The sequence below is a fragment of the Hoplias malabaricus genome, chromosome 16 (genome assembly GCF_029633855.1).
Source record: "Hoplias malabaricus isolate fHopMal1 chromosome 16, fHopMal1.hap1, whole genome shotgun sequence".
In the NCBI taxonomy this organism is placed as follows: Eukaryota; Metazoa; Chordata; class Actinopteri; order Characiformes; family Erythrinidae; genus Hoplias; species Hoplias malabaricus.
Genome location: NC_089815.1, coordinates 21,049,183 through 21,063,389, shown reverse-complemented (window position 1 = coordinate 21,063,389; position 14,207 = coordinate 21,049,183). Strand labels below are relative to the sequence as shown.

General features: G+C 38.9%; 1 protein-coding gene across 2 annotated transcripts; it reads left to right on the top strand.

Moving 5' to 3' along the window:
• The first annotated feature begins 1,056 nt into the window (after positions 1–1,056).
• LOC136672349 (interleukin-31 receptor subunit alpha-like) lies at positions 1,057–11,323 on the top strand. 2 transcript variants are annotated; one of them, XM_066648361.1, is made up of 13 exons: positions 1,057–1,150; positions 2,072–2,152; positions 3,070–3,190; positions 4,491–4,648; positions 5,321–5,457; positions 5,893–6,049; positions 6,514–6,596; positions 7,358–7,580; positions 7,902–8,096; positions 8,193–8,294; positions 8,653–8,799; positions 10,260–10,356; positions 10,559–11,323. In XM_066648361.1, the coding sequence occupies exons 2-13, from the start codon at positions 2,095–2,097 to the stop codon at positions 10,623–10,625; spliced, it is 1,545 nt and encodes a 514-aa protein (XP_066504458.1). In that variant the 5' UTR covers positions 1,057–1,150; positions 2,072–2,094; the 3' UTR covers positions 10,626–11,323. The 2 variants fall into 2 exon arrangements, with proteins under 2 accessions (XP_066504458.1, XP_066504457.1); XM_066648360.1 differs by having other exon boundaries at positions 5,890–6,049.
• Positions 11,324–14,207: the final 2,884 nt, after the last annotated feature.

Sequence of the window (14,207 nt, the reverse complement as noted above, 5' to 3'; positions counted from 1 at the left end):
TGAAAATTGTGCTGAAAATGTAAAACGTCACAGCCACATTTTAAGAGTTATTTCAGGTTTCTATTTAGATGTCAGTGTTAAACCAAAGCTTTCACTTTCAAATATGGTTTGGAACTTGGGTTGGGTTTGCGGCCACTTACTGAATTATCAGCCATTTTATCAAAAACTTCACCTCCTGTACGACATAGAATCATAGTCTAACTGGCAGTTTATTTACGACTGATCATTATATCCCTGGTTGGGCAGTAGCATCGGGCCAGTTTAAGATTGGATTCATTCATTCATTCATTCATTATTGTGCATACCTCCAATGTTCAGTTTCACAAGCTGGTTGCTTTCTTCGATTCTGGAAAGTGAATTGACTGTGTAAGTTTACATAATGTAAATAACATGGTGATCTGTGGCTTTTGCACAAGGTCATCCTTAAAGAATGTATATGTGGCCAAACAATGGAAACTTCCTCATTCCCAGTTTCTTCTGAAATGAGTGTCATTGGGGAGTTTGTCTCTATTTCCTGCACCAGCAGCTTCTACACTTCTAGGAAGATGTTGCACTTGATTTTAGAACATTGCTGTGAGGATTTGTTAGCATTCAGTGACAAGAGCATTAGTGAGTTCAGGTACTAATGTTAGACGATTAGTTATGGATCACAAACACAACTCATCCCAAATGTATTGGATGGGGCTCCTCTGCCAGTAATTCCAAATACTTTGAATGAATTATACGTTTGTACTTGAAATTTACAACCATTTTGACTGGGAATTAAATAAATGTGAGATTAAATCTATCATTTGCATGGCACTGTATTGTGTGGAGAAACATTTCCCCAAGAATGAACTGCACTCTATGTGATAAAAAAAATAAATAAAAGAAGAAATATGCACAGCATGATGCAAGAGTAAAAAAAAAAAGGCAGTGATATATTTTGTGAGTTCAAAAGAGCCAAGCTTTACGGTTATGTATGAATCTATTCAGCATTTGGTATTTGTGCGTGTGTGTGTGTGTCATATCACTTCCTCTGATGACAGTAAGGGGTTGGAACATCTAGTTGTTTTCAAAGACTCTGCATTAAGAGACACAACAGTTCATCATCGCTGTTTGCCAGGACACGTGAGGAGTAAAACACACAGGACTACACTGGACTAGACTGGTAACTATGGCCATTATGAATGATAGAAAAATGGTATATTTATAGTACACTGTTAAAGCTGTGCAGTAGTTTAACTGGGTTTATTCAACTGAAATAAATAACTGGGGCCTTCCTCATCATCAATGTTAAGCTCCCATGATGCACCTATACCCTCTTTCTAGCTCCTTTAGTATTGATGTATTTACAGTTGGTGTAATGTGCTTCTGTTCTGTTAGTTATGCTTATGCCTAATTATGTTTTCATATTATTTGACACTCCCATGGAAAACCTACTGTCTTCATCTTCTGTGAATGAGCAAACAATATAATCATTTACTCACAGGAATGCTAGTGTGACCATGCTACAGGTGTTTGTACAGGGAGTATTAACACTGTTGCCGAAACACTGTTGAAATAATGTTCTGGTTGTCACAGGCCATGCAAGCTACGGACAGTAAAGGTCCTCCCCAGAATTTAAAACATATTTTAAAAAATGAAATAACATAGTAGTAGTAGTAGATGTGTGACACATAATTTGGACTTTTAAGCCCTTTTGGCTTTACACAGAGCAGAGTGGGGTCTTTCTTCTGGCGAAACACATCAGGAGGAAAAAAAAAAACGGTGTTTAATTGGCTCATGTCCAGAATGGAATGTTGACCTTATGACCATGTGACTGTTTACATACACTCGTCAGTTCTTCTTAATTAGCTGGCTTTTTTTTTACGCTGTATCTTCCAGTACAGTGTTCTAGAACATTCTCATGGATCCTGCAGTGTTTATAGGCCACATCTGTGAAAAGCACAAAGGAAAATCTAAATATACATCCCTTCACGTCTTTACTGACTTTAATGATTGACCATCACTTACTGACCAGCATTTAACTTAGTGACCCTTTTTGTTCCATTAACAGTGTTTTGTTATGTTTTTTTTGACTCTAACACAGAGTACCTACACATATGACAAGCTATGGACTACAACATGCTCATTGTGTTCTGTCTTCTCAAAGCGGCATTAACAGAGTCAGGTTTGTTTACACTGCTTTTACTGCGGCTTCTACAAAAGGAATACTGGTCCTAAATATATGTATGACTAGTATGATTTGCAATACAAATAAGTTTGATATCTAACACACATTTAAGAGATAATATCATACACAGATCAGTCAAACATTAAAATGGCCTCCTGGCTTCTGTACTCGCTCTCCAATTAATCAGCGCCAATGACCATATAGCTGTGCTTTGTAGTTCTATAATGACCTATCGTAGTCCATCTGTTGCTCTGCATACTTTGTTAACCCCCAATTCACCCTGTTCTGCAGTGACTAGGACCACCACAGAGCAGGTATGATTTGAGAGGTAGATCATTCTCATCGCTGCAGTGACACTGATGTGGTGGTGCGTGTGGATCAGACACAGCAGTGATGCTGGAGTTTTTAATGTCCCAGTGTCACTGCTGGACTGAGAATAGCCCACCATTCAAAAATATCCAGCCACTGTGTCCAGTGATGAAGGACTAGAGGACGACCAACGCAAACTATGCAACAACAGATGTGACATTGTCTCTGATTTTACACCTGCATGTTGCATTATCATGGTAGATATGCAACTTGAGCAGCACAACTGTCTGATCCACCTCCTAAATGGTGGTTAGTCTGGCAGGTCCTGACCTTTGAAGTACAGGGTAAATGGGGGTTAACAAAGGAGGATTTTGTTTAGAAAGTACCTGAGTAGTCCAAATCTCCTAAAGGTAGGTAGTATCAGCTAAAATGGCTACAATTACTGCTTCATTTCTCCAGAGAATGCAGTTCCACTGCTCCAAAGGCAGATGATGGGTGGCCTTTTACAACAGTAGCTAATGCTTATGAATAAATACAACATTCCATTAAGAGAAAGAAATATAAACTCTGTGTGTGTTTGTTTTTCATACTCCGTACCTATTTAGGGTCACCTTTTGCACCCAGAGATCTGAAGTGTGTATTCTATCCCGATACGAATGTCACCTGCCAATGGACACCTAGCCTACAGGCACCAAGCGACACACAATACACCCTGCACGTCAACATGTGAGTGTGTGATCCTCCTCATAGACCTCACCTCTTTCCCTTCAAGTACACATTTTTCTCTTTTACACTACTGTACAAAATACTGTGATGTATTTTATCAAGTGCTTCCTCCCCCTAAACGATCTATCACGTGAATGCTGGTGTAAATTCAGTGTGAATTAGAACAAATCATGTTTTTAAAGAAAAAGCTCCCTAATAGTTTCTCAGCATTGGTGCTTCCTGGGCATGTTGAGATAACTCATAACAACAGGATGTACAGAAGTGCAAGTTTGGCAGTTTATGGAGATGTGATCAGTGGTAGATGGAGTAGATAAGGTGTTGGCACTACTTCTTACCCTTTACAAAAGATATCAGGCTTTAGCCAGTGAGTGAAGAGCTAATGGACACACTATGCAAAATTTCAGTAAGTATGCAAACCAACTCCAAATTAAAAGCCTAAAACCATGATTTGAAAATACAATTTCACCTGTATTTAAACGAAAGTATTTACTGTTTGGCCTTATCAGCTTCATTTACTTTCTTTTTAAAATACATATTTATTCTGCAACCGATGACTGCAACAACTTTTCACTAGAAACATTGTAAAATGTCCAAAAATATATTAATGTGGTGTTGTAATCATGTTTGATTTATAAAAACTACATCCAGGAAAGCCCTATAATCCCATATATATGTGAGGACGGTAGGAGAAGAGCAGAACCCTTTAAGTTATGCATCGAAGAGGGAAAACAAAAAAATTCAAGTCTAGAGTCATGTTGGAGGCTTAGTGTTTTCCATCTTGGAAAGACCAGTCCAGTGATGAATAATGTGTTGCGTAGAGGAATTTTGATGGTTTGTTTCTTCTGAATATTTAGCAGTGCGATTTTCCATTTTGCAAACACCAAGCTTAGTTGGTTGCTGGTATTTTAATGTTTAAAATATTGGATATTGCACCTTTGGGAAAAGAACCATGGGAAAAGTCAAGAAGCATATTGAAGCAATTTGGGTCCAGCACATTTGTGCACAACACAGTGACCAAAAATATTTAATAAATTACAAAATGAAAAAAATATTTAAAAAATACTGTGTGAAAATGTCATGATGAATGAAACAATGGAAATGCTCCAAAATTACTTGGAATAAAATCTTTTTTATATTGACTTCCATTGAAAGTTAAGAAAGCTTTTTTTTCCATCTCCTGTAAAGTTACTATTTTGAAGATATATATTTTTCTTTGAACAGTGATAGTGTGTAAATGTGTCTACCTGTGCATGTGCATGATCATTTGTGTGTGTGTGTGTGTGTGTGTGTGTATTTACAGGTCAGGACGTATCAGTAAATTCTGTCACTCATTTCAGCCTAAATGCTCTGTGCCTATGATTTCTCTCCATCGCATTTACTGCATCCAGGTCTCTGCACACAGTGACCACCACCCAAATGTCAGCTCTGACATGCTCTGTCTCAACGGCACCGATGCAGGTACTGCCTTGCGGACCTCAGATGCAACCTAGAGAACTAAGGGTACATGCTATAGAACCTCAAACATTATACATAGTAGTATCTGAAATATTAACATAAAACAATGCCTACAGAACCTTAGGCCCTGCCCATAGAACCTCAGGTAATATCTATAAGGCCTCAGGTTCAAGTTAAGAAACCTCAGGTTGTTTCCTACCCTCTGCCAAACGTAACCTGCTGAGTCTGGAATAGCAAAGGCAGAGGCTCTGTTCTCCCTCTTAAAGCTCAATGAAGCATTATAATGGTTTTGAAGCTGTAATTTTGAGTTTAAGGTTAAAAACATTAGTTAGTGTTCACATTCCTTTAAAGCTCAAATATACCGTCAAATATTTTCTCAAATCTACATGGGACATATCAAAGACTGTGATCGTCTAATCTGAAAGTGATTTAAAGACACAGCCGATCAGAGAGTGATGTAACTGGAATTTTCCGCCAGCTTAATGTGAAGGCCAAAGTATAATATGCCGCTGGGTGTACAAAAAGTAAGTTTACTCATTGACGTAAATGAAAAACATAACTGTAATGCTAAAGTAATTGCAGAAGGCAAAACTCTACTTTTCCTAGCTATATGATGCTTTCTGCTGCTGTGGTGAGGAACTGTGCTTATGATTCCTCCTCTGGTTCCTTGTCTAGTGAAGCTGCATGAGCCTCGGCAGTTCTCACTGTTCAAAGTGAGTGGACGCCCACGGTGTCTGAGGCTGAACTGGACATCGCAAGTGGTCCGCGACAGTGACCTGTTTTATCAGCTACAGTACAGCACAGCAGACCAGGTGAGAAATCTCTGTAAACATGCACACATATACACACACATACACACACACACACACACACACACCAAACCCCACCCCATCAGCCATAGCAAATTCTCCACTTGCGACTTCACATGCACTAACACACTCTCATTCCTAGTTGTTCCGCACACATTTCCATGACTCAAAGCTGGACTGAGATGAGAGCATGAGACAAACGAGATGCCGATGCTGCTTTTTGTGAACTATGTAAGGCATGGAGCCCTATACCCAATGACCAGTTGTGGAGGACCACTGCCCTAACCTTAGCCTAACATTAACACGGAACATACACATCACATTAAATGTTGTGATTCTAAATAATTAAAAAGTGATTTGAATCTTTTCTATATTTTTTGTGTGACATGTGTGTGTGCGTGTGTGTTTGTGTGTGTGCGCGCATGTGTGTGCCAGCAGACTGCTGTCATTCTAGATGTGGATCTGACAGAGAAGGTGCAGTGTATATTCTCTCCATGTTCTCAGTACAGTGTGAAGATGCGTTTCCGTTATAAACACACCCTGAGCCCCTGGAGCGACTGGAGCCTCCCAGCTACACAGAGCACTGACACAGAGGGTAATAATGACCTACACTCTCCAGGTCACATCTGGGTATTTATTTCTGGATCATAAACATCACTTAAACTCATCCCAGAGATATTGGATAAAGCTCCATCACACCAGAGAGCATAGTTCCACTACTCTACAGCGGTAAGCTAGAGTTTTACACCCCTTTAGCCTTGTTACTGGGCATGGTAACCTTAGACTTATGTGCATACGGAGTTTCTAGTGGCCACTGCATTGTACTAAGATTAAATGATCTGTGTATGCTTTTTGTAGTAAACAGATATGGCGCTTTTAAGCATCGGCACAAACCTCAGAAGAGAGTCACAAACAAACAAATAAAACACACATAACAATCCCGCTATTTATTTACAGTTCTCATTCAAGAGTCAAGATGTTTAGCCAGAGCCAGTGATTATGATCACCTTGTGTGTGCGTGTGTGTGCGCTCATGTGTTTTTATGTGTTTATCCTACAGCCCCCTCCTCCCCACCTCAGCTATGGAGAAAAGTTCAGGCAGCAGACGATAGAGGATTTAGGCGTGTGACGTTACTATGGAAGGTGAGATTTGTGACCTTTCTCACCTTTCTCTGTTATTGTACTGGGCTGCACTGATTAAAGGGAACACAAGGTAGGAATGGGAGGGGGATTTGTGAAGCTCCCCTTTCTGCTTTAACCTTACAGCCAAATTAGGTAGTATTTTTACCTTAAAACTACATATTCACTGAGCTGTAATAGGGAGAGCAGAGCCTCTGTATTTACCACTCCAGGGTCAGCACTGCATAATATATATATATATATATATATATATATATATATATATATATATATATATATATAGCACTGCACTATATAACTTTAGAAGGAGGGTAGGAAACCACCTGCCGTCTCTCCCTCCTCCTGATTTCAGGAGAGTGCTGTAAAAGTGAATTACATACTGTAGGAGGAGCCCAGGAGCAAAAAGACCACTCGTGTAGTTTTAAAGCCCAGAGAAAACCTCAGACCATTTGTCATTTGTTTCTACACTTATCCAGAATATTTGAAGGGGTGACACATCAATTTTAGCACTAAAAAAACCTTGGTAGTGGTCATTTGTATTTGCTTTTATTTTATTGTATTTTACTTTGTTTTTTCTATGAGGTTTATTTCAAATAAATAGAAGAACCAAATTGTTTGTAGTCCCTGAATTTACCTGATTATGCTTCACATTTATTATTTAAACAGGTTTAATAATGAGTCTCTAAACATCCAATCCCCTGTGTGTTACTATACTGACTTTTGCATAACGTGAACAATAATTTACAAAAATGATGGCTTTTCAGATGCGGAGGGGCACATGTGTAGATGTGACATATAACGTCCAGTGCAGAGTGGAGGGCTCTCAGTCTGGTTTGGACTTGGGGACTTGTACTAATCTCAGACTGTCCAGCAATTTCTGCCACCTCATGATCCCTTCAAACACCAGCATCTGCACAGTAACCATGTCCAACTCTGGAGGCTCCACACCCCCCGCCAACATCACCATCCCCAGCCAATGGCAGACAGGTTGGTTTAAATATATCACTCGGTAAGATTTGTTACCTGGGGCTCCTTGGTTTCTCTGAGAATCATTATAACTCCTTTTTGGTCATTACTAAATTTTAATAAATCTGAATATATCAGCCACCAATTACACTGCGTTAACACTGAATGGCAAATGGACTAGTAGAAATGGCCTCCTGTAAAGTTACTCTTTGGAAATACAAGGATGAGTTCTGACAGCGATGCTGTGTGCATGTGTGTGTTGTGTACTTTCAGAATTTATTTCAGTTACATAAGCCAATTTCCCGTACATGCATGAACACCACTGTATATTGGCTGTTTCAGATCAGAGGTCAGTGGTAATGGTTAATGTGACCTCACTGGACGATTTCAGTCTGAAAGTTGGGTGGACAGCACTGGACATACCCACCGTCACTGGCTTTGTAGTAGAGTGGTGTGTTACAGCAGAGACTGACCAATGCCAAAGTGACCTTTACTGGCAAAGAGTGGAGAGGAACACCTTCAGTACCATTATCACAGGTAGACAAGGATTTGACAGTCACCTCATTCTTTAAACTCTTCCATGTGTTCATTGCTGTGTAATTGTTAAGATTTCTGTGTCGTGTGTGGGTTAAGATGGTGTGGAGCCAAAGCTACGCTACAGCATCAGTGTGAAAGATGTGTGTGGAAACATGTCCAGCCCTGGATTTAAGGTGGAAGCCTACAGCCGTCAAGCAGGTACACACACACACCAATACACTCATACACCAACACACACACATAAGTTCTCAGCATAAACACACATACACTTATCATTCACAATGGTACTGATACCCAGGCTCACTCACACACACACACACACCAATACACTCATACACCAACACGCACACATAAGTTCTCAGCATAAACACACATACACTTATCATTCACAAAGATACTGATACTCGGGCTCACACACACACACACACACACACACACACACACACACACACACACATTTACACAGTCACAGTATTTTATTGGTGTTTGTCACTAGCAGTGTGTGGTACATGAGGCGTGATGTGACAGTGTATTGATGTCAGTTTGTGGTGGTCAGCTCCCTCAGCAGGTCCAAGGCTGCAGGTCATAGGGCACGGTTGTGAGCATGTGATACTGATATGGACTCCAGTGCCTATGAGCCATCGCAATGGTTTCATCACCAGCTACACTCTCCATTACCAGAGCAAGGACAACTCAACAACACGTGAGTCAGCATTTATTACATTTTGAGTTCTCTCTAATTGTCTCTTACATAACTATGTCCAATAATTTTATTATACAGCGGGTATAAACAATCACCAATAAAGATACATGTTATTAACATGACATTAAAATGGTGAACATACAATGCATTCAACCAACTACAAAATCTAGATTAATACATGATAAAAGCTTAATGCCATATGGACTACTGGGATTTCAGAGTCTGTTCTTATATGTAGTCTGTTTATAAACATAAAAAGAGACTACTTATCAACTCATTTATCAAATAATGCATAATAACATAATCATATATGATATATTTTAGGGAATATGGCCATAATGGATGATCCCACAACACTAGAGGCATGGCTAAAATTTGTATGTGTAATATACAAATATATAATGTACAACACTATAATTATTGTTGTATAAATATATATTCTTTATGGTTTCATTGAATAAAATATTATTTTTTTATATTGTTATTATTGTTATTGTTATCATATAATGTGTGTGTGTGTGTGTGTGTGTGTGTGTGTGTGTGTGTGTGTGTGTGTGTGTGTGTGTGTGTGTGTGTGTGTGTGTGTGTGTGCGTGCGCCCGTCCATGCGCACATACCAGATGTTTCTCATGTTGTGGAAACCAAAGTCTTTCATACAGTGTCACGGGATGGGGACTTTACTTCCTTCCACAGTCTGGTTCTCACAACATATATCATTTAATTGTAAAGTGAAGACATGCTTCACGTTTAGGGCATGTATGGTTAGGGTTAGGCTTGCAGTAATTATGGATAAGGTTATGTCTCCACAAAATGAACATAAGTCTATGTAAAATGCATAAAACAAAAACGCGTGTGTTCTTCAGGAGAGCTGGCCGTTGCTGTGGACTCGCAGAAATATATTTTCCAAGCTGTAGCAGGGATGTACAGGTTGCACATGAAGGCAGAAAGTGAAGGAGGAGTTGGACCTGCTGGACCTGTTCTCTCAGTGTTTACAGAGCTCTGTAATATATATACCCTTATAGACCTCAGTTTATGGCTTATATCACTATGTCTTTTGTTAAAGCAGTCACTCAGAGCAGTATGCTTTGACTCATTGTAGTCAGTGAGTCAGGAAATGAAGTGGTCATCTGTAGACAGTCCAGGAAATGGATCTAATATTCCTCATTATGTGATTTTACTAATAATGTTATAAAAATATTCAAACTACTTTCTCTAGGAACTGGGGGACACAATATTTAAACACAAGTGAATATATTTGATTTACTCTCCAAAAGAGCCAGAGAACATATTTATCTTCTGACTTTTACATGGAATTGCAGTGAATCAGAGAAAAGGCTTTATTTTTGGGTACAACTTTGCCGTGCAGCGCCTTACATTAATTGCTTCCTTTGTTGTTCTGTCTCTTGCTTTCCTTCCCCTTTCTTTCCTGTCTACCTCTGCTTGAATATGTTGCATGAACAGAGCCATGTACGTCCATACAGACTGCAGTGATGAGTGGCTGCGTGTTCATAGCAGCTGTGTCAGTAATCCTGTGTATTGGCTGGAGAATGAGGCAGAGGTAAGAAAACGCATGCCATGTATATGGAAATAGATGTAGCAGAGAATCTTTGATATATCCAAGCCACCAAGTGTTAGTTTAATTAGTTTAATAGTTGTTTCATAAGGTGAACAGGAATAATTGAAAAAAACAATTCAAACACTGACTGACAACCCATTTTTGTACTTCTACTCAAGTATGTATGTGTTTGTGTCCTCTTCAGGATAAAGCACAATATCTGGCCCAAGGTTCCAAACCCAGCTGTCAAGAGTTTTCAGGACTGGCTCTAGGAGCTGCTGCTGCTGGTGTTACTTTATAAACAGAATGAGCCTGTGGTGGATTTCAATTTGAAGGTTTAAGCTCAAGTTGCAGTGCCGTTGAGTGTCCACCAGGGGACACTACAGACAAATTATAAGAAATGCAATTAAAACAGTAGATTATGTGTATATTTAAAAGAGAGAGAGAGATTATAGGGTAATTTTAGACATATAGCATTTCTCACAAGTATGTGTATTTTTACTGCATCCAATGAATATGAAACATCTGATTTTAAATAAATAAATCTTTATGGGAATGCTGTATTTAAGCTTTGAAAAAGTTTAACAGTAAAATAATAAGAAACATTTAAAAATATAGGAAAAAATCTACTTTACATTTATATATCTTTTTGTTATTATAACAACAGCATTCCTAAAGGATAAAAAGAAGTTTATAATGCTCTTATATGATTTATGATGGTTTTTTCTACATGGGACAGTTTTATATACCTTTATACTACTAGAATTTTTTGAGCTATATTTTTTCAAGTTATTTTATTAGCTGTATATTTTTATAATGGGTGTTAAATAGGTGTTCCCTAGCTTTAAACTTCTTTGGCTATTGTCATCCCAGTCTCAAAACAGCCTTATGTTGCATGTAAATAGCACATACATTTAAAACTGTCAAGTTAAATGTTTCCATACCAGGCCCAGCCAGACCAAATGAGCACTTTGTGAAGGTGTGTTTTATTCTTTGTTATTTGAATTAAAGACTTCTGGATTTTTAAATGTGGCACTGTTTTTTTTTTTCTTGGTTTGGGAGTAGTCTCTGCTTGTGTCAGGTTTCAGATCAATCTTTCTTCATGTTTGTTTGTGGTTTAGTGCCAGGAAGAGCCACGCCAGTCACAGGGCACTACAGACTGGCACCATTTGTGTTCCCTACTACAACACACCAAATATAAGGCCTGAAGAGTTTGTTGAGCTCAGTCAAGTGTGTTAGAATAGAATCATGTGCCTGAAAGCAGTACATGGAAGTTTCTCTTTGTGTGTGTTTGTGGGCACATATCTATTAATGTGGCATTCTGATCTTCAAAACTTCAAAATAAGCTCTGGAACTGTGTTGTTTGGAGTGATGCAGCTTCACAAACCATACAGAGTATCTGTCTGTACCAAGGAACTGAGAAAAAAATTGTCAGTAAAATGGAACATGTTTATACCCATGTAACACAGTGAAATAAGGGGGAAAACACTCACTCCAGATGGGAGTTGGAGTCTAGGGGAAAGAGTTTCAGTTTTACAGCTAATCTGTGGGTGGGACGGTCATGTCCCATTTCTATAGTGCTATGACCTTCAAAGCTGGTTTGCCTGCTGTTTTATCTGAACAGAAATAAAAGAGTTATATTACCACAACACTATCAAGGTGGAGCTTGTTTCTGGCAGCACATGAAAACAGAACAAAACACAGAATTAGTTTCTAAGACCACAGCAAAAATTCAAACTTTATTCAAAAGAAAGGATGATCCTATATAATTCTTTAAAAACAGTATTTTTTAATTATTTTAAAACAATTCTTTTAGAATTCTTTTTATGTGAACAACTGTGGGCATGATGATTGTGAAAGCCCAAAAATAGAGTAAGCTGACAAAAAAATGTGGTGTGTGTTCATGATTTATTGCAGCAGACTCTTATTTGAAGTAGTTACGGATAATTTCGATGAATTTGTATTTTTCAGATGAATACATTCATTCATCTTCTGCAGCCACTTCATTATGAACAAGTTCATGGGTCTGGACTCTACTTTAAATGATAAATGCCAGGCAGGAACACACCCCAGACAGGGTGCCAGTCCACTGCTTGGCATCACACACTTACCTGTCCACTTACGCACAGACATGTGGACAAATTCCCACAGCCAACTGACCTACCAACATGTGCTCTTGGATTATGGGTGGAAACAAGAAAGGGCAGGAAACCCATGTAGACATGGAGAAAACACACCACATATGTGGGAATCAAACTCAGAACCTGAAGATCCTTGAGCTGTAGCAGCATTAACTGCTACACAATTCTGACGTCCATTTCAGAGGATTTGAAATGGATAGCAGCCTACTTTTATTTACTCACGCCTTATGAAAAAGAACACTACTCAGTTCCACTTTACTCAGTTCCACATTTATTTCCCATTTCCTGTATCTCAGTTTTAATGTTGTGTAGTGTTAGATTGGCACCTGAACTCATTTCCAGTTGATTAAACTTTACATTTAGGAGTTTAAGCATTTTATTTTTGACCAAAAATATCCAAAAGAGAGAGAGGATCACCTTACAAAGTTCCAGTGCAGATTAATTCTGGACCATCAAGGTTGATCACTAAATTAATCATCCAAAAAATAAAATATGCATTCATTCATTCACTCACTGTCTGTAACTGCTTTCAGAGTCACGCTGGGTCCAGAGCCTACCCAGAATCATTGGGCGCAAGGCAGGAACACACATAAATACACATATAAGTCCCTCAGATAAATAAAATATTAATTATATAAATATAATAAAAAAGAAATTATATATAATTACAAAATAAAGATGTAAGCGCGGCACGGTGGCGCCGCAGCTAGTGTTGCAGTCACACAGCTCCAGGGACCTGGAGGTTGTGGGTTCGATTCCCACTCCGGGTGACTGTCTGTGAGGAGTTGGTGTGTTCTCCCCGTGTCCGCGTGGGTTTCCTCCGGGTGCTCCGCTTTCCTCCCACAGTCCAAAAACACACGTTGGTAGGTGGATTGGCGACTCAAAAAAAGTGTCCATAGGTGTGAGTGAATGTGTGTGTGTGTGTCTGTGTTGCCCTGTGAAGGACTGGTGCCCCCTCCAGGGTGTATTCCTGCCTTGCGCCCAATGATTCCAGGTAGGCTCTGGACCCACCGCGACCCTGAACTGGATAAGCGCTTACAGATAATGAATTAATTAATTAATTAAAATACAGATGTAATTCAATATAATCTAGATGATAATCTAGTGATTATGACAGGAACCAAACCTCTGAATTTAATATATATATATACAAGTTTCCACAAAATAGCTCTTAAAAATGGTTACAAATAGCCTCCGTTGCCTTTAGTCTGGGACATTATATGTATTTTGAGGAAAGGCTCTGACCTAAAAAACACATTTTAAAAATGGCTACGTTAGAAATTATCTTTGGGTGGTGTAAGATGGTTCTATATATTATATATAAACTTGATTTTTTGGGTTTATCACTATGATATACATAGAATATGTGTAGGTTTACAGGTTTTTTGGACAGTAAGTATAAGTACTATATTAGGGCTGCAGACATTGTAACCTGTTTTTAACTAACACTGCAGACACCCAATAATAAAAATACACCAGACTCGGTTTACATTTCACATCGAACGACGCTGAAACAACGCGAAAGTCTGGTCATTTCAAATTAGAGTCCTATTCTGATTATTCTTCAACTGTTGTTGAGCAGTACCTGTAACACTTTTTATTCATTTGGGTCATTATTTTATGAAGATCAAGTCACTACACTTTTCTGAGTTGTCACGTCATCTGAAGGTGGAGGAGGCGGCGTTGGGAGGAAGGGGAGGGGAGGGAAGGGAC

Coding starts and splice junctions, on each gene's coding strand:
- LOC136672349 (XM_066648360.1), top strand. CDS start 2,095: ATGGACTACAACATGCTCATTGTGTTCTGTCTTCTCAAAGCGGCATTA. Junction 6,050..6,513: donor ACAGAGCACTGACACAGAGG/GTAATAATGACC, acceptor TTTATCCTACAG/CCCCCTCCTCCCCACCTCAG. Junction 7,581..7,901: donor CCCCAGCCAATGGCAGACAG/GTTGGTTTAAAT, acceptor TGGCTGTTTCAG/ATCAGAGGTCAGTGGTAATG.